Genomic DNA, 26,963 nt, shown 5'->3' with positions numbered 1-26,963 from the left:
TGCTATTCACGGGACTATTATTACTAATAGTACTGGCGTAAGATTTGCATGGGCTTATTGAACTGAGTTGTTTTTGGAAGTTTATGCTAACTTTTGAGAGCCTTTTTAGTTCATCATTTGTTTTTGATTTGTAGGATTGACAGTCTTGATGATCTGTCTCCATACGTTTGAAAATATCAGACGAGAGTTTTTGAAAAGAGTCATATTTTGTAAATTTGGCCGTTGATTCTGCATGCAAACGTTCGTGATCAGACTGAAGCTGTTCAAATTGTGATTGAAGCGATTGTAGATCGGAAGTTAGAGAATTAATGGTTTTATCCTTAGAATTAACCATGCTTTCTAAGTTCGATATTCTTTCAATAAGCGATTGAATTGTTGTCCTTAGTTCGATTGCATTGACTTTGTTTATTTCAGCAACGATGGGAGTGTTTTTATTTTTGCCGAAAATGTCGTTAATGCATGATTTTTCGCCCTGCAGAAACATGTGCAAAATGAAGCAATCTTTGGCATATTTAGTGATACTTGAGCCACCTGATGTAGTTTTTCGTGTGAGAAGTTTTCCTGACGGACAATCTGGTTGGGATTTTGCGCGTGAGCACAATGCATTTCTGTACCAGCAAATCAAGTTTTCATCATTTGAGCATATATCTAGTAACTTGGATATGTATATCTCTTTTGGTAAATTTTGCAACTGTGTGTCAAGAGTATGAACATCAATTGCATCTATCGTATTGGGGCATTCATGCTCGTCTAATATTTGCGAGTTCTGCGAGACAGAGTTACACAACATACTAGAGTGACTTTCGTAAGGAGTACTCACAGTTTGTGAAGTTTGTGAAGTAAACAACGCTGTAAATTCATCATTGTCCATTGAAATGTCACAATTCAGCAAATCTGTCAAAAGACCTCGTTTAGATGCGTCTTGTGTATCAGTTTCGTGATCCGTAGAGTTTTTTGAAAAGTTAGGGACGGGTTTTTTGGATTGAGACGATACGTCGCGTCCACTACTACTAGCCGCCATCTTTTGTAATCATTGACATTGTTGTACAATTGTATTACACATGTTCCATCTATTCAGCAAATAAACTATTCCAATTTAATTTTTTGTCATATCCTATCATTTAGACCTTTCTTTAAGAAGGCAATCGATAGAAATCAAAATCGATAAATAGTTCAGAATGTACACATCAAAAACATAAAAAAATACCCCCCCCCCCCAAAAAAAAATTCCTTTTTATAATTATAGCTTGTCGTAATTAGTCTGAATTATTTTTTGTTGCTTAGTGTTTCTTTCTATTTAGCACAGACGCACGTTCTCATGGCTGTAGACTTGTTTTTTTTAAGGCTAGAAATTATACAAATCTTCCTTACCTAAACCCAAAACGCTTAATAAATACAGTGCACTCTGATATTAAAATAGATATGAAATAGATATTGACGAAATAACTGTTTTTTAAATTTAGGCATGGAAAACGTTCAAAAGGCCTTGTTTATTGACAAATAATGATTTTTGTACGCAATGATGTTCATCAATTGGAACCCCCCCCCCCCTTTTCCAAATTGCTGGATCCGCCTCTGTACCCCCCCCCCCCCTCCCACCCCTTCCTCCGGGAGGAGGGTGGGGACAAACAAAATAACACACCTTAGGTTAAAAGTTGAAAATTATAATATCTTGGTGATTGCTGCTTATATATGTTTAATGTATATTAATAGCTTTGTTATAATTTATATGTTTAATGTATGCTATTTCTTAAATAGATTGTGTCTATAATGCGAATAACATTTCTAGCTGTAATTCATAAAAAAAACCATTATGTCATTCGATTTTTACCGTATATATTTTGCTTTCATTGATTATTTTATTTTGTGCAAAAGTGCGTGTACCGAATATGTCCTTGACATGTTGTTATGTGCTTGTGTTCAGTTCAACAAGTGCGATGATTTTGCTGCTGAAATAAACACGATTTCCGGTGTCAGTCAGAATCAGACATTCTGTTATAAACAAACACACTTCTTCGTGACTCAACAGGAACGCTACAGATAGCAGGATTGCCGTCCAAGAGATAATTCTACAATTTTTTTTCACAAACGCATAATGAAATTTAACATGGATTAATAAAACAAAGCACATACAGTGAAACTGACCAGTAAATTCACTTGAATTGTTCTGGCAAACATTTCTGCAAAATATGTAGAAATACAGGATTGCTTTAGAAGTCATCCGTGGTCTCAAATCAATTTTTACCCCCCCCCCCCCCGATCCCTCCACCCACCCCCTTACTTTAAAAAATGTTTACTTCGAGTACATACATGTATACGTTAAGTAGTATAAAGATGAAATAAAGTAATAATGAAAACTAAGTTGACCGATTAATACATTTAAAACTAAATATTCGAACAGCTTTTTTCTATTTTCGAAAACCGGTAATTTCATTATCTGGGACCGAAACCATTTGGGGTCGTAATTGCTAGGTGGCGAAACGTCTAAGCATCGCTGTGACGTAGGTCGAACAGACGATAGAGTCACAGACCGATTTGGGAAGAGGAAAGGAAAGTTTATTTCTATCCGTTTAGATAATTGTTCCCCGTGAAAAAAAAGGTTTGTCATATCATATATTCTACAATGTAGTCTACTTCTTCCATATATCATGCCCGTGACAATTTAGGTGAGATAAAACGCGATAGTTTTAAAAATCAACTATGTAAAATGGCTGACCCGAAAACAAACCTTCAAAATCATGTCATTCGTGTATATGTAAAGTGTTGAAGAAAAAACTGTTGTAACTTAGTTCAGGTAAGGGAGGAGGGGGTAAGTTGTTTCAATCCAACAGCTCAATGTACCAGTCGTTTGTTCAGACACAGAACCCCCCCCCCTTTTTTTTTTTAAAAATGTTTACTTGGAGTATATACGTTAAGTAATATAAAGATGAAATTAATTAATAATGAAAACTAAGTTGACCGATTAAAACATTAAAAAATAAATATTAGAATAGCTTTTCTTTGGGGGGGGGGGGTGGCATTTGTCTAAAAAAGTAAGTAACATTTTGTTTTCCTGTTGAAAGACCAACATTTTATGAGAAAACATTTATCAATGTCTTAATCGCTTACCAGAATTTGAAAAAAAAAATATAGTTATTGCCACTTTAGCATTTGTTACATGTAAGAATATCTATACTACATTTTGTCAATTAACTAAAAAATGCCTGCACCAGAGTAACTGCTTACACTTTTGGTATTTTAACAAGTGTAATATGATGTCCATAAACTATTATTGAATTTTACTTGATAAGTAATTATTGTTGAATTAATTAAAACCCACTTTCATTTTCAATATTTTAAAACCAGCCTAAAATAGCAAAAATGAGAGTATGGTGGTGGACATGTTTTGGGGGATCCAAGTCAGTGGGAGTTGTATCAAATTATATACTTGCAATGATATCGAATGATTAAATGTAAAGAGTGAATATATTTACTGGGAACTTACTTAGAAGGTGATACTTGATATTTACATAGAAGGTGATACTTGATATTTATAGTTGCAAATATGTTTCCTTATATTTTTTTTTTTTTTTTTTTTTGATAATATATTTTATTCAGAAATACGCAACCCTTTACAATATCTGATTGCCCCGGGCCAGGACAAGCAGTTAAAAAATCTTAACTAATAAACAGATTATAACAATCGAATAAGTTCTAATATTTTACCTCTATATATTTTTGTTTTTGAAAAATTCAACATCAAATCCATTTCCTTAGAGAGAGATCTTTTGAAAAAATTCAAAAGCGTGTTACATGATTGAAAATTTTCATTCATTCTACATGTCATTTTATATTTATAAATTACATATGATACATATGATATAATTGTATTTAAAAATACTGTTTTTGAATTTTTTTCTAAATAGAATCCTATAATGATGTGTTTCCAGCATACATCGAAATTCAAAATACTATTCAATTTTTGCCACAATCTTTGTACAGATATACAATCAAATAAAAGGTGCTTAATGTCCTCCTTTTCACACGGACAGAATTCACAATTTGCATTAGACCTTGATTTACATTTGTATTGAAAGGAATTACAATTCAAAATATTATTTAACAACTTATAATTAAATTCACTAAGTCTTTTGTCATACATGTTCTTAACCTTTTTTTCATAAATATCTTTCCAATTATCTCTACCAATATTAAATAAATTGTTAAATGCAGATTGGTAACAAGGTGGTTTGAATTTTTTATGAAGCAAGTTTACATAGTAGAATTTACATTTCTTATCGAATATATCAAATGTTCCCTTATGAAAATTATAAACATTTCTTTTCAGTATTTTTGTATAAAAACAACACTTCATATCAAAACACTCACTTTTTTTCTTAATTACATTCTTTAAAATATTGTATTCACACAACCAATTATTTTTCTTCTTTAGATCATTTGAAAGTTCTTGTAGTGTTTTGAATTCACCATTTTTGTTGAATAAATCTTTAACAAACAAAATTTTACTCATTACCCAGTTTTTGAAAAATAATGATTTTCCCTTATGTTCAAACAGAGTATTATTCCACAGTGGTTGTTGTGCAAATGTTACATTTGAAAGTTCAGATATATTAATTAACCTTTTACATTCATTAAAACAACACAGCATTTCTTTATACACAGTAGGTAGATGTAACAAACATACAATATTTTCAACTTTTCTTTCAGACATTGATAGTATATAATCTGTATCTAACCCCGTGTTTTTTATATATCCTTGAAATATGTTATTAAGAATGCAAGATTCATCTACAAGTCTTTTTACCCATGATGCTTTTATAGCCTTAAGTTTCAGTTCTATGTCTACTAGACCAACGCCTCCGTCCTCAATTTTGCCAATTATTGTATCTCGTTTTATTCTATCTCTTTTATTCCAAATAAAATTAAAAATGCTACATTTGATCTTTTTCAAGAAATCTTGATTTGGGAGGGGTAAAATCGACCCTACGTAAATCAGTTTTGAAATAGCTAGAGAATTTACTATACAAGTTTTTCCAAAAATAGTAAGTTTTCTTTTTTTCCATGATTCAAAAAGTTTTTCCATATCATCGTAATTTTTTTTCCAGTTTAAATCAAAACATTGTTCTTTATTATGTCCAATAAAAATTCCTAAACATCTTACAGCATCGTTTGTGACATTAATTTCGCCAATATTAGAATGTTTATCTTTAAGTTTTCCAAGAAGTATACATTGTGTTTTGTTTAAGTTAACTTTGGATCCAGCATGATCACAAAAAGACTTTACAGTTTCAATGGCTTTGTCTAAGGAAAGCATGTCTCTAAGTGCTAAAGTAACATCATCAGCATGTTGTAGATTTTTAATTTCTGTACTCATATTAGCAATTTTTATACCCTTTATATCATTATTAGTTTTAAGTTTTATAGCTAAAATTTCTGCAATAAATAAATACAATAAAGCTGAAATAGGACATCCCTGCCTTATACCACGCGACATTTCACATGTTTTTGAAATCCAGCCATTGTTTTTTATTCTAAAAATTGGATTAGTATACAGTATTTTTACCCATGAAATAAAATTATCTCCAAAATCAAATTTTTTAAGCACTTTAAATAAAAAGTTCCATTCTACCGAATCAAATGCTTTTTCGAAATCTAACAACAATAATAATCCGTCTTTATCATTCTCCATGCAATACTCGTAAATATCTAAAATAGTTCTGGCATTGGCGCCAATAAAACGACCTTTAATGTATGCAGTCTGTTCGTTACCGATTAAATTATTAATAACTTTTTGTAGCCTTCTTGCTAATATAAACGCAATAATTTTGTAGTCAGTGTTTGTCAAACTAAGAGGTCTGTAATTTTTTAGATTTTTATTATCTCCTTTTTTGAAAAGAACAGTAATTAATGCTAAACGTTGTGAGAATGACAATTCTCGTCTTTCAAATATTTGCATGAGCACATCATAAAATAAAGGACTAATAAGTTTCCAAAAAGATTTGTAAAATTCACTTGGTAATCCATCTAACCCAGGAGATTTGTTATTTTTCATATTATCTATAGCTTCTTTGCATTCTGCGAGTGTAGGTCTAGAATCTAGTATATCTTTTTCATTCTTCTTTAATTTTGGACAGTTAAAATCTTCTAAGTAATCACATATTTTTTCGTCTTCAATTTTTTTAGTTTGATACAGATTTTCATAAAATTGTGACATTTCCTCTAAAATATCAGAATTAGATGTAACGGTTTCATTTCCTCTATTTAACTCGTATATGGTATTATTTGTTTGATGTTTCTTTTCTAGTCCTAAAAAGAAATTTGTATTTTTTTCACCTTCACTTATCCATTTTGTTCTAGATCTAACTTGTGCTCCTTTAGCTATTTCATTATATAATGCATCTAAATCTGATTCTAATCTCCTTTTTAAATTCATGTCTATTGCTGAACTAGGTAAGTTTTCAATATAATCTATTTCTTTTTCTATTGATTTAATCTTATATCTTAAGTTGTTTTTAGACTGTTTGGAATATATTATAGAGAAATCTCGAACTTTTACTTTAAATAATTCCCATTTAGAAGTAGCGTCTAGAGAATCATCTAACTGATTAAAGATAGAATTAATACCTTCTTTATAATCTTCTTTTTCTAAGTGAGAAATATTTAATTTCCAGTAGCCTGAGCCTCGTTCTAATGTATTGAAATTGGCACATATTTTTAAATATCTATGGTCACTCATTCTTGTGTTATTATTATGCGTTCCCGGTACGTGCCTCACAACAAAAGTTTTTATCTGGGTTAGATTAATATTTTTAGCAAAGATATAATCAATTCTGCTTTTGGGGTTATTCTCGGAATCACACCACGTGCGTCCATCTTTATGCGGATTTTTAAAATGCCAAAGATCTTTAAAATCAAGCTGATTTAAAATTTCTAACAAACGTTTCGAAGATTTATCATTTTTCTTTTCCATGCAACAGTTAAAATCTCCACATAAAAAAACTTTACTTTCTTGTGGTATATTGCATGTGATGAAGGTTTTGAGTCTATTAAAAAAGGGTATTCTGGCATTATCACTATTTGGTGCATAAATGCTTACAAAACTTAATATCTCGTCATTTAATGTTACATTTACTAAAACTTTTCGTGCGTCTTCTGATTTATGTGTATTAAGTATTTGAACATCTAGTTCTTTTCTAAAAAGTATAGAGACACCTCTACTGTAAGCTGAGTCTGAAAAAGCGTGTATCGATTTACCATTCCAGTTAGTATCATATTTTTCTTTAAATTTTTCTATAAAATGTGTTTCCTGTAATAATAAAACATCAATTTTACTTTGATTAACCCATGTAAAAAATTTGTTTCTTTTTTCATAAGTGTTTAAACCTCGTACATTGACAGAAGTTATATTGACATTTTGCATCATTGCAGACGAAAAAAACCCCAGTAATATTTAAATAAAAAAATTAGAATTATACCATTTCGAAATATAATTGTTATGAATAATTGAGTTCTTCATTCACATACCGATAACAATCACAAACAGATTATTTCCCTTCATCGGAACTGCTATCAGAGTCTGGGTTGCAGCCGGAAACGTCACTGTCTGAAGCTGTTCTCAGTTGCTTTAACATCTGGACGATGTTGAGCTGCCTTGATTGGTCCCGATTCGAGTTTCTCTGTTTGCGGTTAACGCTATCACTAAGTTTTCTTTTCCTGACCTTTTTCGCGATCTTTTTCAGAAGTAGACCGAGTTTGTTAGACCCAGGCCAGTGTTCGGGTTTTGTGTTCAGGGTACCTTGGCGATCGAGTCCTGATCCCCATTCGTCATTGAATGTTGCTTCCACAAAAATGGTGGATTGTTTCGAGGTACGCAGCTTCTCCTGAAACATAGGAACCTGAACACATTTGTTTTCAAGGATGTCCTGCATGACTTCTGCTTTTGTAGATTCCCATTGTTGGTTCACCTTGACCTTCTTTCCGAACCGAAGTGCCGAGAGAGCGGTGTCAGCCTCCTTAATGGTGTTAGCCGCCTCAAGGTCTCCACAACGCACAGCTTTTATATATTGAAATGCGTGCTCCGCAGATTTATGATTGACTCCACATATATCCAATTCACATGGATAAAAATTTGATAACACATCCTCTGATCCACAAAAAGGTGTAAGATGTTTCTGTTGTTCGAAATATGGACAGTCCTTTTGCCCGGGAAGATGTCCCGTTTGTTTGCAAACTTTACACGCCGCATCAGAAGTACATCGTGTTCGATTGTGTCCGGTTTTCCAGCAGTTTGTGCATATGGGGTTTGAAGCTTTTTTTGGCTGACCAAAATGAAAAATCTTGCATTGTAGACCTGCACAAGTGTGGAGTCTTGGTAATACTCTATCGTCGGACAGTGGTTCAATGTAAAGGAACCTTGTACCGTTAAGGATGCTTGTCATTCTATTGGTTTCTGGATGACGAATTTTTTCGTATAAAATTTTGCTAGTGGGTTTGACACCAAGTTTGTCAAGCATTTCATGAACGGCAGAGTCTGCTACTGACAAAGGGAGGCCACAAATCCGTATTTTAAGTGTTTTTTGATCAGTGGAATTTGCGCCCGTTGCATAAGGATTTGAATCGTAGAATTGAAACGAGACGCCATTGATCTCAATGCCCCGTGTTAAAAGTTTGATTCTACTTTCAACATTTTTTAAATATACGCGCCATAAATTTCTATCTAGCTGAACACACAAAATGTCATCACCGATGACTTTTTTGATGGGATCAATTAGGTCGTAATCAGTAGGGTGTTTCCCTTGACTGGTTTTCAAATCGCTGTTTTTTATGTATAGCGGTTTACTAGTGCGGTCAACCGCGACAGATGAACTTGTATTCTCTGACTGGGTATTTGCCATGCTTCAAAGAACACAGGTAGACGCAGGTAGACACAGGTAGTGCTAGTTGACAGGTGAGTAGTAATCACAATCACAGTGTAGAACTTATATACAGTATATGAAAAACTTATTTACACAAAATGAAATTGCACTTACGCAGGTTTCACAATGCACAACGCACAACTTTATATACACTGAAAAACCTCCTGGAAAAGTCCATCACAAAGACAAGACGCCTATTTCCAGGGAAAAAAGTCAAAAAATCACGGAGCAAAAATCGACACGTCCGACCTGCTCGATGACACGTGACCAAAAAAATGTTTCCTTATATGAACCTGCAGAATAGCGAATCATTTCAATAATGTGTGAACTTTTTTCATGACATCACAATGATAAAGGCATGTGCTTATCGTTTCGCAGGACAGTTAAGGCAACATTTTGCTTTTAAACAGCCGTAAAAGGAGGTCGTTTTGCTTTTGTTTATTCATTTCTGCATAATGAATAGTTCTAAACTATTTTGGGTGTTATTGTAAAGATATGGGTCTCCTTTACCTGACCATGTCTAAATTTGTCGGTCACGTGACTTTTTAGGGTCACGTGGGCGTCTTTTAGACAACAATCGTCAATGCTAAAATGAGACAAAAAGTTCAAGGGCAAGGCAGAGAAATTTAAGAGTAAGTAATATGGCAACATATTCAAAATTATCCATACATCATAGAAATCAATGCTCATTCAGTTGTAAAGTTTACTAGTTATGTAAATTTCTTTAAAAACTGGCTACTTGTTCCTAAAATAGTGCATTTTTTGTATATTTTCATTAAAATTACAAAGTAAACCTTCATCTCTCAACAAATGAGCATCAGTTTTTATAAAGCACTCGTAAAAGGGAAGAAAATCATATCAAGTTTAATAATATCAATAGCCGTCTTGCACTTGAACTTTTGCATTTAATTTCTCAATCTAGAAGTCCTCTCAAATCAATACACATCTCAAACGCACAAGTGATCCCAAAAGGGGAGGTAACTCTTTGAGCGATAACTCTTTTGATATAGGCGCGATGTCATTTCATCACATAATCCGAATTAATTTTAAGATATGTTTCAACAGTACATTATGTAAATGGTTATTTAAACATAGTGCTTCTGTTTTATTTATTTTAAAAGAGACAAGATGGTTACGATGAATCGTCCGCATTTCCTCTGTTGTATCATGGATGTAAACAAAAAACCGTTGTGTATCAGTTCTCTTGGTTAACCGCATTCGCGGAGTTATTGGTTTCTTAATATTTTTTTAGTAATGGGAGAAAAATATATAAGAGCTAATTGTACACAATTATTTGAGGGATTAGATGTCAACAGAGACAAATGAAGCCCCTGATATTAATATACTAACTAAATTGTTCTCATAATATATATTAAAAAATAAGATATGGAGTATTTTTTTCATTATTTATGTGCAGCCTTTGCCCAATGACTGCATATTCTATAGCACTGCTTGGGTCTGTTAATATTATTCTGGGGAGGGGGTTCAAAGGGGTAACTCTATTCTGTTTGCCAGGGGCCAGGTACCATGGTGTTTTACTATGTAAATTGTGAATTAAATTAGAATTTGCCAAGGGGACTATACATGTAGATCTGCCCATGTATGAGGCCTTTTCCCATCCCCCATAAGCAATCAACAGTATTCACCTTTGTATTACACATGTTACACTTGTAATTTAAACACTCATTAGAATTGACTTTTATTTTTATTCAACACATGCAGAATGATTAAGATTAAGGAGAGGGGGGAGGGTTAGCATATCTATTCATTCACAAAATAAATTCTATACACTCATTTCTCATTACCGAGAAAGGAAAGAGAGTGTGTAAATCCTGCAACAAGGCGATCAAAAGCCATTTTTGGTTCACATCAATATATTGAATTTAAATAAGTCTGAATTCCCCTATGTGAGAGACTCTCTCTCCCGCCCATTTACATACCATCCCCTTTCCACTTCTCAAACAAAATTATATATATAGAAACAATTATATTTGGTTCATTTGTTTTATTAATTCAAGAAGATAAAGGGACTATCTGAAAAAAAATTCTATTACAACATTTTAACCTGACATATGCATGCAAACTCAAAATTGCAATTTCTTTTTATGATGTCAATGTGTTTATTGTATGACTTCTTAGTTCTGGTCCTCTTCTCTCTTCAAAAACACAGTCTTCCTGTTCCTAAAGTTCAGGTTTTTCTTTCCATCATTTCATCATGTATATGACACCAGGATAAGGGTGCTGGTAAATGATCACCAATAAGAACATCATTTATGTAAATCTCAAGACAAAGCAGGTACCAGCTAAAATGAAAATTATATATATTTCAGTAAGTTTAACTTGTTATCAAAATGGCTGAAAGACTGAAATGGAGGATTTTCTACAATTTGATAGTCAATGGAATTTATTTATCTTAATAAACATTTCATTATGTTTAGATGCGGCACGTCTTTTAACCCCTAGGAACCCCAAGGAACCCCAAGGAAACCCCAAGGAACCCCAAGGAACCCAAATTATAGAATTTAATAACTATTAATAATCTAGGGGGTCTCATTAGAGTGCAAGGGTCACCCCTCGGTACCCCATGGATACCCCAAGGAACCCAAAAGATGCCGAAATAATACAAATTTATAACTCTTGATGCACCATAGAACCCAAAGGAACCTCAAGGATACCCTAAAAATAAAAAATTTAAACTCTTGGTACCCCTGGGGACTCATTAGTATCCAAGACCCACCTCTAAAAACCCCAGGGAATCCCATGGATATCCAAGGAACTCCAAGGATACCCTAATAATACAGATTTATAACTTCTGATACACCATAGAACCCAAAGGATACCATAATAATACAAAATTAAAACTCTTGGTACCCCTGGGGACTCATTAGTATCCAAGACCCACCTCTAAAAACCCCAGGGAATCCCATGGATATCCAAGGAACTCCAAGGATACCCTAATAATACAGATTTATAACTTCTGATACACCATAGAACCCAAAGGATACCATAATAATACAAAATTAAAACTCTTGATACCCCTGGGGACTCATTGACTTTCCAGACACACCTGTAAGAACCACAGGGATATCCCAAGGAACTCCAAGAATACCCCAATAATACAGAATCATAATTCTTGATACACCATAGAACCCCAAAGATATCTCAAGGAACCCCAAAATTACCCCAAGGATACCCTAATAATACAAATTTAAAATTCTTGATACCCCTTGGAACTCATTGTTATCCCTTACACATCCTACAGATACTTCAAGGAACTCCAAGGATACCAGTACACCAGTAATTTAAATTTTATAATTTTTGACATCCCAAGGAACCCTTAGGATACCCTAATAACACAATTTTATATCTCTTGATACACCTTGGGGTCTTTTTTATATCCCAAACACCACAAGGTATCCCACGGAACCCCATGGATACCCCATGGAACTTAAAGGATACCCTTTAATACAGATTCATAAAAGTTGATACCCCATAGAACCCAATGGAACCCCAAGGGGACTCATTGGTATCCCAGACTTACCTCTAAAAAAGCCTAAGGAACCCCACGGAAATCCCAAGAAACTCTAAAAGATACCCTAATAAAACAGACTTATAAATCTTAATACACCATAGAAAAGGATACCCTAATAATACAAATTTCAAACACTTGATAGGTCATCACTAGGTATCCGAAGGAACCCTATGGAACTCCAATGATACATCCATACATTTATGACCTTTGATACACCAGGGCACTTAGTGTATACCATTAATACTCTGTGTAATTTGGTTCAATTGGAGACCATAATACATCATATGCTTTATATGCATTGTTTTTCAATGCCTATTTGTGACAACTTTATTTCCCAAATAACCTAAGATAAACTCATCTATGGTGACTTATTTTTGCGATCAACCTTAATCTACAACTGTGTTGTTCTAACACCTATAGGGCAAGAACTGATTCTTAGCAAGAAATATTTGTGAGGATGAGGTTCCCGGGACCTCTTGAAAAATTCTTTCCCGCAAGTAAAAGTTAATTGCTTTCCAGTATTTGATAAACACACATGAAAAAAACGACATTCTCAAAAAAATGTTAACCCGAAGAACCTTAAATATACTCTAATGTACTCGAACAACACTCCAATTGTATGGTATTTACATGTACCTAGTATTACCTAAATTGATAAACTAAAACAAGATGCATTGATTATTCGAATGACTCCTTTTAGGAAAAAGGAACAACTAGCTCTCGGTCTTTATACACAAGTTATTTACTGATGATATCTGTTTAAGCTTTAATAATAAGCTTAAAATGGTTGATATAAATCAATGTGGTTTTTTTTTTAATCCTTATCTTTAGTTTAGTATGTAAAGTTCTACTATGTAAGGGGGGGGGGTATATTTTTTTCGCACAGTAAACAGCACTCCTTGCACACGCTTTTCACCGCTGCAACCCGAGTTCGATCCCCCTGATCGACAGTGGTTGTATGTGATAGGGTATAGCGGTCGCCCGCTTGGACACGTGGATTCTCTCCGGGTACTCCGGCTTCTTCCCACACCAATGACCCCCTCGTGTTAACATCCGTGCCAACGAGAGATATTAATATAAGTTGTAAAACTTGCTTATTAATCGTTGTAAAATAGAAAAAAGTTCAGTTTTTTAAACAGCATTTCTTGAAACATATTTTCCAAGGTTTTGCATCCTCTTTTCCTTTGATTTTTATGCACATCATAAGTTTAATGTACCTCAAATACAACCAGGCTGGTATATACTTTTTATTATTCATTCTCCTTGTAATTTTATTCAAATTTTTTATTGTCTTATAAAAAAAACCCTTTTTTAAGGATTTTAAGTAAGAGAGAGGAAGAGGGGGGGGGAGAGAGAGAGAGAGAGAGTATTAATAAAATTGTTTGATATCGTCAATTATCAATCAATGGCCTACATGTCTATGACTAAACTAGTTAATGAGAGTAATATAATAGTTCAGATTTTATCTTTGTGAAAAAGGGCTAAAACTATTCATTGTGTTTTAATTTGAGTTTTGATAAACAATTTGCTGTAGGGATTCTCCAGATGTACATTTTTATTAAACATAATTAATCAATACAAATTCAGCAACAATTAATAAGGATTGTCTTGGGTCCAAACTGTGTACTGCTTTTGCTTTGAATTCCCCTTGTAATCCAGACAAAAAGTCCATTGGAGCTAACCAAACTTCATGAGGGTTGTCTACCCCCAATAAAACTCAAATTAAAACACAATGAATAGTTTCTAAACAAGGAGATGTAGGTATAGGTAAATATATTGCAACAGTGATGGTGAAGCCATTGTGTCTACATGTAAAGGGTGATGTTGGCCCTTTAATCCCTGTCCAAGAGCTACTACGAATAAGGAGATTAATAATAATTTAGTTTAAAATGACCATCCAGCCCTCTTAAGGTACTTCACTACACCTAAACTTATACTTTTTAAGACACTAGTCACAAGATGGCGATATAATGTTTTTTTAAATTTTGTATCAATCCATTCAGATGTATATCGTCATACCGGTAGCTTTGTGGTTAAAGTATCAGGCTTGTGAACAGCAGATCATGAGTTCGAATCCGCCTCTGGCTTTTGTTCATGTTTACCAAAGAAATTTTTTAAAATATTGTTTTTATCCAAAATCGCACTTTTTTTCACCTATTTGACAATACTTCTTATCCTTCATGCTCTCTATCATAATCAAGTAATTTTCTGCTGATTTGAGAAACTATTTGAAGGTGTAGTGAAGTACTTTAAGTCAGATAAACTTAGTATACATGCTGCAAATGAACTCAAAGTAGAATATCCCTCAAAACTTGCATTGCTCCATCATATCTTCCTTTCATCGCCTAATTCTTTTCATCTCCCTATGTCAAGTGCTTCTGGCATACTCCGAGTAGTGGAGGGATCGAAACCCTTGACTTAAGAAGATGAATTCATCTATTCTCTATATTGCTTCAAAACAGTTTGAATTATAAGATGGTTTATACCTGATGTGTATACACAACTTGCACAAGCATTGTTAATAGTGTTGTCAAGATGAACAATTTTTAATCGTTGATCAGTTAAAAAGGTTGTCAATTTACATAATCGATTTTGATATTAAGATCAATTCTATTTAAGAATCAAAATTCGGTGGCCACGCATAGTCACTGATTATCTTCGTACTTTAAACATGTTAAAATTTGATAGATTTTAATAAGTAATAAAGCCTAACAACATTTATTTGTTGCTATGTGGTCCTGTTGTCATGGTAACAGAGCATAAAGATGTAAAAATGACATTTTAATGCTTATTAGAGATATTATTGTAAGTAATGTACATAACCTGGGGCTTTTAGGAATGAATAATTTATTGAACAAAATTGTCATTTTTCAAGTAAAACATTTATTGGGAAACACATCTTTTAAAAGTGTTTCCATGGTAACTAAAGAGAAATTTCAAAATATGATTTTATCTTTCAATTTGAATAATAATTGTAAATCTGTTTTTTGGTACACACTATCATGGTTTTTCAATTCAGATTTCAAAAATAAAAATTGAAAACCGTTGCTATGGTAACAAGCTGAAAAATAAAGTATTTTTAAAAATAAGGTTACCCAGAGATGTTTTTATGATATTCCATTGAGTCATTCGGTATTAATAAGAAATATGTTTTACAGTAAAACCATTCACTGGATGAAATATCTGGTTTCAGCGCTGCGGAAACCCTTTGGAAACTCTGCGGAAACTTAAGGTTACTTTAAGTTTCCGACAGGTTTCAGCACGGAAACTTCAAGTTTCATTAAGTTTCCGCAGTGCTGAAACTTAGGCTGTCCATGAATCCAAATGGTTTCCGCAACGGAAACTTACTGAAACTTGAAGTTTCTGCATAGTTTCAATCTCCATATACGTTTGGGATACATATTGTTTACAAATGGTTTCCGCGACGGAAACTTACTGAAACTTGAAGTTTCTGCATAGTTTCAACCTCCATATACAATTGGGAAACATATTGTTTACAAAGGGTTTCCGCAACTGAAACTTACTGAAACTTTTTATATTTTTGCTTTCACAAAAGCTGAGCAAGGTTTCTACTTTATGTAAAAAAAAAACAATTTCAAACAGTTCCAAATTTATTTTGTTTAAAAATCTGAAATTGTTTCCAATAATAAATAAAATACAGCCAAGATACAATAATGGAGGAACATCCATATGGCAATTCCCTTATTAGGGACTTTTATTTAAAAAATGATAAAATTGCACAAGAAAAAAAACTCCCATAGAAATCTTTACATTTGTATTTTTTTCATCTCGATTAAATGCCTATCAAATCTCCCTTTAAAAATGCAACAAAGATCTTACTTTTTTAAAAATATGAATGCAATTTACAAAATAACTGCAAGTACATGAATAAACAAAGAAAACTTCACTGTTACATGAACATGATACACTTGTCTCAATTTGTTTGAACTACAATGAATATGTACACCATAAAATATTTTTGAAAAGTCTAAAGTATCCATCTTTAAAAAAAAAATGTACACTACAAGATAGTAGTTGACTATAGAGGTATGACCCAGATTTGATTTGAATATGTCAATAAATTCCAAAATGAGGTCAAAGTGACCCACTTACAAGTTGGGATAAACCTTTTCTTTGTTAGTAATATAATCTAATGTTTTACAATAGAACAGGATTTGATATCATTTTTTTGATAATCCATTAAGTCCAAAGTGAACTTTTCATTTCCACCCATGATGTACCAACTGATCAGATTTTAATATCATAAGCCTGTCAGTATTTAATAGATGACCCATAGGGAGATATGAAAAGCTTGTTGGCCAATAAAAAGCTAACAATGGAGCAGTCTGTCAAATCATGTGCAAAAATATGATGTACACATTTAATTAATTATGCTGATTGCAACACACTTCATTCCTGATGAATATTCTTCTTTACACTCGGTTTACCTTCCTACATTTCACTACTTTACCTACATTAATATTTTTAAATCCAAGACATGGAGTAAAATATACATTGTTTATATATGACAAGTATTACTACATGTACATGTACTTGCTTTTTGTAGCATGAATGTATAAAATACAAAGTATCACACAGATCATTCACCTTACAATTCTCATCAATACCAGCATTTTACTTATGATATAAAAGCTAATTCCAATCATATATTAGTTACATAACACAGATTAAAATAAAACCCACATGGAAACAACTTTCCATCCAAGTAATTTTGTTATATAAAAATTGTAATACATGGGGTATATGTTGTCTTTATATTTTTTCATATACGACATAATTGAATATTGTTTGGTGTATTTTATCATTTCTATGACCCATGCATTCATCTCCTAATGCAGTGTTTTTACATTTAAGATTGGTTTCTTAATTTTTCATATATTGCTGCAAATAAAAACTAAGTTATCAATAAATGTTTAAACAAAGAAAATGGAAAAAAAAGTAGTTAACACTTATCAACTTGGAGGTGTGAGGATATATGTTACATGGAGTCTAATATTTTATGCAATATATGCAAATATAACAAATTATTTAAGAAAATGAAAGTTAATATCTGCAAGGTTTAATCAATCATTTAATAAGTCAAAACCATGTGATTTTCTAAGATTCTAGCTTACAGACAGACATTGTAATATACTGGTATTTGATCATATAAAAAAGTACTTTTATAGTTTATAGGTTTTTTGAAATGAGAATACTTTACAGTTAAAAAGTCTTGTTCTGCAGAGGTTTAGTCGGGTCGTAGAGATGTGTCCATTCGAATCAATAAGGAGTGTCCTTGGCTGTTGTTGATGTAACCCGAGTCGTAGTTTATGAAAATAGGCCTTTTTGGGGGACTTTCGAGCATTGTCCAGACCAGTGAAGCACTCATATGATCACATCATGGCTACAGCAGACTTTAATAGTAGTTCTGGACAGTGGTAGCATTAAAATTCTTCTTCTTGCGGTGAACTTGTTCCTTTCACTTGGCTGTACTTTATGTCTGTTCTATTTATCTTAAACAAGAATAATAAAGTGTCATTTAGATTGTTAAACAATAAACATAAGTCATTCAGCCTAACATGTAATAAAAGCATTCTGAATAAAATTCTGCATACAGAAGCTACTATGCAGTTGCCAGTTGCTGTTTAAACTATGTCATATAATGACTACAGTAGTATCTGGTCTAAAATGTTTCATTTTATGTTTGAGGCTATGTTATTTTCATTTTGATTCAATTATTGTTTGCTGAACAATGGAAAAACTTATCAACAATAAGTGTGTTTCACCCCCCCCCCCATCAACCTCCTTTTCAAGAACTTAGACCTGGATTTCCCAAAAATTACTAAGGTAAATAATAAACATCCAACACATGTATAAGTTAATGGTGAAAATAATCAATTTCAAAGCAATACCTTGCGTTCACATCGTCCAGCTGGTCAAAACATTCACCCGAATCACCGAACAGAGGATGCAACTAATCACCGGAAACATTGACTTTGTATGCTGTCAATGCTGAAAAAGAAAAACGTGAAAGATTTCATTTTCCGGATTTAATTAATAAATTTTTTTCGTTACATTTAGAGTTTGTAAATTGTATAATGTGCGAAAGATTCATTGTTCGTCTTGTTTACCAACCAAGCATTCAATTTCATATATAAGGGACGTTTATATAATTATATATGTGTATACCGTGGATAATCTCGATTATCATGCATATAAAGTTGGTTAATGGTTAACTTGGTCAAAACGTATATTAAAAGAGATACGGTAATAAAAATCAAAACGCCGAACCAAGTTTGAAACAATGACGCCATCTTGATTTGATGGCGCGAGATCTCGTTTACAAATTTGAGATAAATTAGAGCCTTGAAAATGTTATTGGGAGTATCTATATTGTGAATTAAGTTACCTTGACATGAGTTCTTCGTTCCTGCATTATCTTCTTGTTGTAGAGGCTATTAATGCTTCTCAATTTTCCATTTTACAACAGCACCTTCTTGTCCATTTTAACCTTCGCTCGGAATCATAAAGTGCGCCAATACTGACCAATCAGAACTCGCTAAATCTTGGAAAAGTGCACCTTGGGATAGTTTAAAAAGAAAAAGGTTTAATCAAAATTATCATTTTTTACCGAATAGTATACTTTTTACATGTATATTTATTTTAAATAAGAACTGTCGGAGTCAGTATTTCCTGGTTAAATACAACAAAGTATTGGCGTGTGTTTGTTACAATTGTATTTGTAACACGTGATTAACCCAAAAAAATGGCCGACCGTTTGTTTACAAATGTCTAATGAAATTAAACAAGTTTTAATGAGACATATGTATCAGATTTTGTCTTTAACTATATTTTATTTACATGTACTGATGATTTTGCCAAACTAAATATGATAGAGCCACATATAGTTTACTGACAAGTTAGTCTTCACTTGTCCAATTTTCACCGCGATTCTAAGCACGGTCAAATTCTTATTCAAAATATAGAGGTGTGAAAATATTATGTTCATCACAGAGCAGGTTCTGCATGAACACACAGAAATCACAAATATAATTAGATGCCGATCAATTAACGGGGTCCGGTTAACAGCGTTCACCCGTACGGTAAATTTACAACTACGATGAATTGATGGCAGTTATTTTACAGTTACACATGTGCACTGATTGGTCATACGATGAACAGTACGTTAAGAATACTTATGAAATTAAAATACAAACGCGTTAAACAAGCCGGGAAGTAAGACGTACACGTCGGACTGATATATAAACAAAATATAATTTTAATTATTTGGTATACTTTCTACATCAAATGTATACGAATGTATAATCAAATTTTAAAAATGGGATTAAAATCACGTGCACCACATGGCTAGTGCTGGATTTTAAACTGATTTTGTAATATAACGTATAACTTCAGTAAAATTATAAATAATGCTTATTATATCTTGTAGCAGAAACATGTGCATGTTTCATAAACATGTATCAATATCTGTCTTTACAGTACAGAAAGTAAATACAAAGTAAAGAAATGCACGAATCAAATACATGTAGGCGTCGAACCGGGGGGGGGGGGGGGGGGGGGGGGGCTAGGGGCTTAGTGCAAAGTTAGACTTAACCAATAGGCATATAGCCTCCCCCCACTTTTTCTCGCCTCCCCCCACTTTTTCTCGCCGGAAATGTCATTGTTCCTAAATTTACCTTGAAAGATTGAGAAGTTGGAGTAATAGGCATACTAGCTCCCCCCCCCCCCCCCCCCCCCCCCCGACACGGATTTGGAATTTCATGATTTTGGGGAAAAAAGTTTAGGTAGGGAAATTTATTTTCGGAAGTATATAGTATAGGTATAACCCCCACCCCACCCCCCCCCCCCCCTCCCAGCGATTAGGATTTTCATGATTTTGGGAATTAGGGTTTTTCCTCAATATTTCTGAGGATTAGTCTAGCCCCCTCCCACTTTCAATTTGCTTCCGACGCCAGTGAATCATGATACAGTCATACATGCAGTACAGTCTGAAATGCATGTAAATATAATTAAACAATTATTATATTAGACTCAAACTCCAAGTGGGTTTTACTTGTTATTATCAACTGTAGAATTTAAAAAAAAAATCCTGTGTACATGTGTTGGCGTGGTATTAAAAAAGAAATGAATTAACTCTAAACTTCAGGTTGTACGAATATTTGGTACGATTTGTAAAAATTTACAACGACTTTACCTTAATTTGTTTGCTTAGTTAGTTACTGTACATCAAGGTTCATTCAAATGATAACTAAATGATTTAAGAAGGAGTCTTACAAGATAGGTATATTAATTTATTTTACTAAATAATTATAATTTACTTATCAGTTTTACTAACTCGATCAGGTACACACAAATTGAAAAAAAAATCCCGCCGGGCTCCAGTTATAAACTCACGCTTCGTACTGTGTATATGTTGTGTAACAGTCTTTTGTTCACTCCTGACAGAAAAAACCCTGCAATCCACACAGAATATACAGGAAAATCACAGAGGATGTGACCTGGACAAAGAATGTATACACATGTATACACGTGGCCGAGTACCTAAGATTAATGATTTCATCATATGCATTAAACAAGATCAGACATCAGTTTTTCTTTTCAAATTCAATTAATTACTTATTAAGGTTCTTAATCGCCTTATTTGCCACATTTGAAGATAGTTACATGTATACATATAGTTTCAGTCACGCTGAAACCTTACTATACATTTTAGTATGTACGGATTCATTATCATTAGGCTAGAATTAAACTTAAACCTGTTGAAAATAAATAATATCACTATTTAAACTCAAATCAATTTTAGTAATAGTTTCAGCAATGCGTAAACCATTTGGAATCTTAACTTAAAGTTTCAGCATACTGAAACCTAGCGGAAATGTTCTGAAACTGATTGATATTTCCATAATAATTTACACAACTTTTCACATGATTCAAATTTAGTTTCCGCATTGCGGAAACCATCAGGAATCTTAACTTAAAGTTTCAGCATACTGAAACCTAGCGGAAATGTTCTGAAACTGATTGATATTTCCATAATAATTTACACAACTATTCACACGATTCACATTTAGTTTCCGCATTGCGGAAACCATCAGGAATCTTAGACTAAAGTTTCTGCTGACTGAAACCTAACGGATACTTGCTGAATCGATATAATGGTTTCCGCATTGCGGAAACTATACATGAAACTTCAACTTCAAGTTTCAGCAAGGTTTCCATATAGTTTCAGTTTTGCTGAAACTTGATTTTTCATCCAGTGATTGAGGTGGTTATTAGATTGTATCATTTGGGTACCTTGGGGTTCCTAACTTCCTACAGGTATCCTTGGGGTACCAATAGTTGACCCGTAGACTCTAGATATCCTTGGGTATCAATAGTTATCAATTTTTAGCTCACCTGAGCTGAAAGCTCAAGTGAGCTATTCTGATCACATTTTGTCTGTCGTCCGTCTGTCCGTCCGTCTGTCCGTCCATCTGTCCGTAAACTTTTCACATTTTCAACATCTTCTCAAGAACTACTAAGCCAATTTCAACCAAACTTGGCACAAATCATCCTTAGGCAAAGGGGATTCAAAGTTGTGAAAATTAAGGGCCACACCCGTTTTCAAGGGGAGATAATTAGAAATTAATGAAAAATTTCGAGAAATTTTCAAAAATCTTCTCAAGAACCAGAAAGCCAGGAAAGCTGAAACTTGTGTGGAAGCATCCTCAGGTAGTGTAGATTCAAAGTTGTGAAATTCACTACCCCCGGGGGTAGGATGGGGCCACAATGGGGGGTTGAAGTTTTACATAGGAATATATAGAGTAAATCTTTAAAAATCTTCTGCTCAGAAATTAATCAGCCAGGATAGCTGAAACTTGTGTGGAAGCATCCTCAGGTAGTGTTGATTCAAAGTTGTGAAATTCACTACCCCGGGGGGTAGGATGGGGCCACAATGGGGGGTCGAAGTTTTACATAGGAATATATAGAGTAAATCTTTTAAAATCTTCTGCTCAGAAACTAAACAGCCAGGAAAGCTGAAACTTGTGAGGAGGCATCCTCAGGTAGTTGGAAAAACATGATCCCTGGGGGTAGGGTGGGGCACAATGGGGGGTCGAAGTTTTACATAGGAATATATAGAGTAAATCTTTAAAAATCTTCTTCTCAGAAACTAATCAGCCAGGAAAGCTGAAACTTGTGTGGAAGCATCCTCAGGTAGTGTAGATTCAAAGTTGTGAAAATCATGATCCCTGGGGGTAGGGTGAGGCCACATTGGGGGGAGGTGTTAAAATTTTACATAGAAATAAATAGAGTAAATCTTTAAAAATCTTTTTCTCAGAAACTAATCAGCCAAGAAAGGTGAATCTTTTGTGGAAGCATCCTCAGGTAGTGTAGATTCAAAGTTGTAAAAATCATGATCCCTGGGGGTAGGGTGGGGCACAATGGGGGGTTGAAGTTTTACATAGGAATATAAAGAGTAAATCTTTAAAAATCTTCTTCTCAGAAACTAATCAGCCAGGAGAGCTGAAACTTGTGTGGAAGTATCCTCAGGTAGTGTAGATTCAAAGTTGTGAAAATCATGATCCCTGGGGGTAGGGTGAGGCCACATGGGAGGGGGGGGTGTTACATAGTTACAAGTTTTACATAGGAATATATAAAGTAAATCTTTAAAAATCTTCTTCTCAGAAACTAATCAGCAAGATGATTCTTTATAATTGTTAAAACTTTGGCTCCAGGACAATTCTTCGGCCTCACAAGAAGGTTCAGAGTTTGATGTAGCTAAATACCCCATATACAAACAATTGTAAAGGATCTTTTTGAGAACTGCAATACTCAACATGTGATATGACTATAAAATTGAAGCAGGCAGCTATTTTTTCATTAGAATCTTTATGTATTACTGTATTGAGTTATTGCCCTTGATTTATTGATTCTTGATTATTTTAATTAATGCATCTACTGTTAACCAATTATTGTGATGATTATTTTTATACAATAATAAATATTCAATGTATATAAGTTGTCCTGCATAAGAAGTTTTGGGTTAGGCCGGATTAGTTTGTTTATTTTTGATTTCCAATTTTTAGATACTATGAATTATTTTAGGCCGGCACATATATAGGGACAGTGTCTATTGCATATGGAAAAGCGACTGTTTGGGGTTAAACTTGAACAGGTATGGAAAGATTGAGTGTGTGAACATCCCTGCTCTATCTAATCTACGTGTTTTCTAACCTTCGATACAAAGTGTGCGGTCATTCCTGCCTTGTATTGCATTAAGACAAGTGTGCAGTCATATCTGCTTGTATTGGTGGTGGTTACGGCGGAGCACTAATGTATGGTCATCCCTGCTGGTGTCCATGCCTCTCTAGCGCATGTGTGCGGCACTCCCTGCTTGCGTTAGGTTGAGCTGTTGGCGCAAGTGTGCGGTCATCCCTGCTTGCGTAAACGTTGGTACCTGTTGAGTTGCGAAGGTGTGCGGTCATCCCTGCCTGCGTAATGTTGAGTCCCTATATATGTGCAGGAGCGGTGATTAAAGTCTGCTCTTGTAAATATTGGCAGCAATCAGGGCTATCCGAGTTCCAAGGGGAAAAAAGGGATTTTATTAATACAGGGTCTACATGTATTATTGTACATTGTCCAGATTGTTTGTATTATGACTCCATTAAGCTGACTTTATCATACCTCAGGTGAGCGAAATGGCCCATGGGCCTCTTGTTATCATTGTGGTATCCTTGGGGTTCCTTGAGGTGACCCTTGATATCAATGAGACTCCTGGGGTATCACTTGTTACTAATTTCTATTATTGGGGTTCTTATGAGTATCCTTCGGGTTCCTAGGGGTATCCTTGGGATACTTGAAGGTGATCCTTGGATTCCAGCGAGATCCCTTCGGTATTAATAGTTATTAATTTCTATCATTGGGGGTACCTTGAGGTGAGCCTTGGATTTGAATGAGACCCCTGGATTTTCAGTGGTTAATAATTTCTATCATTGGGGTTCGTAGGGGTATCCTAGGGTTTCCTTGGGGTGTCCTTGGGGTACTAAGAGGTGACTCGTGAACTCCAATGAGACCCCTTGGGTATTAATAGTTATTAATTTCAATCATTGGGGTTCCTTGGGGTTTCCTTGGGGTTCCTTGGGGTTTCGTTGGGGTTTCCTTGGGGTTCCTTGGGGTTCCTTGGGGTTAAAAGACGCACCCTTTAGGGGTGCTTTAGATGTGCATTTAATTTTGCACAAATTCAAATACAGCTTTTCAGTTTGATCGATTTGAAATTATTCGCATCCTCACCCCTGATATGTGCATGATATTAGTTTAATTGCACCCCTTTATTTTAGCCGGCCTGACCTTAAAAATGCACTTCTCTCCCTCCCTCTCTCTCTCTCTCTCTCTCTCTCTCTCTCTCTCTCTCACACACACACACACAACTGATTTGATTGATTGATATTATATAATGCTGGTGCAGTCAGTGTGAATTAAAACATACCATGTATTGTTGATTTGTTGATGAGCAATATTCAAAATTGTAGATTTATAAATAACAGGTTTATATCAATCATTTTAAAACATTAAATGAAACCATTCATACTTGAAAATACTTTTTCTAATTGAATTGTCTCATAGAATAATCAGATTGGTCATTATTTCAATGATAAATTATTGAACTTATACATGTATGTTATTTACTTACATTTTCTTCCAGCCTTTTTTTCAAATCAGTGTGACGCTTTTCAAATTACTCTGCAAATAACAAAATATAATTATGAGAAGTCATACAATTTAATTTACATGCATATAAGGACATGTCAACAGTAATTTGAACATTTTTGTGAAAGGTCTACATATATTATGCATGGATGGGTAAAATGACCAACACTTCAAATTTTATTTGAAAGTTACATATGCACATTCTACACAAACAATACCATATATGACCATGAATGTAGATTCCTCATTTAGAGAAAATCAGATGGAGACATGCAGTCATTTGTTTATTATCATTTGAGTTTTTTTTATTACCAATAGTACAGCATCATAAGTATGAACCCAGGTGACAAGATTTCAAACAGTGTTATGGTAGTAATATACTGAGTTCTAAAAACAAACTAGTAATAATTAAGAATTAATGTGCATAAACATCTTAATATATCAACTGGATGAATGTGTAAAAAATATAAATGAACTGTCATGGAAGAATTTTGAACACAGTAGAAAGGTGTTATTGATCAGCTGTTCATCAGTTTTCAGGAAATGAAATCAACATCTTTTAGCCTGCACTGTACTGATTTTCAGAAAATCAAATCAGCTGTTTTCACACAGTCTTTGTATTGTTTACTTACAAATTGAAATAAAAACAAAAAGCTGTGTAAAGCTAAATATTGTCAATACAAGTACTATGAACTGATTCGTGTCGATTGGTGAAAATGATCAACAATTTAACGGACTGGCAATAAAGCTACATGTACAATGTACATTGTATAGGCCTAAATGTAAACAATGCAGTCTCTCCTCATGTTTTGAACGAAACAACACATTACGTCGATCAGAAATGCATCAACAGTATAAAATCACAATAAAATAGTTATTGAGCTATGTGTTATATTACAAATACACTGTATATCTATTCTACATACCTGATGAATCATCAAAAGATCGCCATCATCGGGAATACCAGCTATACGTGTTTACATCGTCTGACGAGCGCATTTGGGACGCAGATTCACACCCATACGACAGATGCCTTAATGAAATTCTTCGTATATTCTGATTGTTGTAAACTTATGAAAACACACATGAGTGATTCGTAGTTATATTTTGCTTATGAAGTATTAAATCAGCCGTATTTTATGCTTAAACTGCTGTTTTCGGTATATGTTCTATATATGGTAATACAGAGGCGAGGCGTATATTATGACGTCATAACTCATTATCCCTTCATTAGCATATCAAAACGATGTGTTGCCTTATCTGTCCTGCGTTCACGGTTGCATTACTAGCATACACTAGCGTCTTTTAATTTCATACATTTTAATACAGGAAAGATTGGTAGCAAACTTTTTACATTAATTTGTAAACAATGAACAGATTGTGTTCTACGTCTATATGAATAAATCATGAATACATAAAATAGGGAGGTTGAAAGGGGACTGGGTGATGAATATTCATTAAAAAATGTTTTGTTTTTCCTAAACCGTTTTCCTATGCTACAAATGATACACATCAATAGTGATCATTAAAAGAAAGGTGAATATCATGAATATCGTAGGATGTTTTAATAAACTAATTTGATTAATTTAATACATTAATGTATTTGAATATATAATACTGAGAAGGAGGGGGCGGAACAATTGAACATTGAAACAAATAATCGACATCATTCTAATTTGATAGAGAAAATTTGTAGGAATACAAAATTAAATAAATTGGCCTACTATGTGCTTTAATAAAAAAAATCATATATTTATGCATACATATAATATTCTTTAGATTGAAGTGTGAACCTAAACATTATTTTT

The 26,963-nt window shown here is 33.7% G+C and overlaps 1 protein-coding gene across 1 annotated transcript; it reads right to left on the bottom strand.

The window, feature by feature from the left end:
• Positions 1–7,543: 7,543 nt before the first annotated feature.
• On the bottom strand, positions 7,544–8,653 carry LOC128171400 (uncharacterized). The gene has a single exon (XM_052837197.1). The coding sequence runs from the start codon at positions 8,511–8,513 to the stop codon at positions 7,545–7,547; it is 969 nt and encodes a 322-aa protein (XP_052693157.1). The 5' UTR covers positions 8,514–8,653; the 3' UTR covers position 7,544.
• Between the last annotated feature and the right edge of the window lie 18,310 nt (positions 8,654–26,963).

Source organism: Crassostrea angulata, chromosome 2 (genome assembly GCF_025612915.1).
Source record: "Crassostrea angulata isolate pt1a10 chromosome 2, ASM2561291v2, whole genome shotgun sequence".
In the NCBI taxonomy this organism is placed as follows: domain Eukaryota; kingdom Metazoa; phylum Mollusca; class Bivalvia; order Ostreida; family Ostreidae; genus Magallana; species Magallana angulata.
Note: the sequence above shows the minus strand (reverse complement) of the source record. Positions and strands in the feature narration are given on the sequence as shown.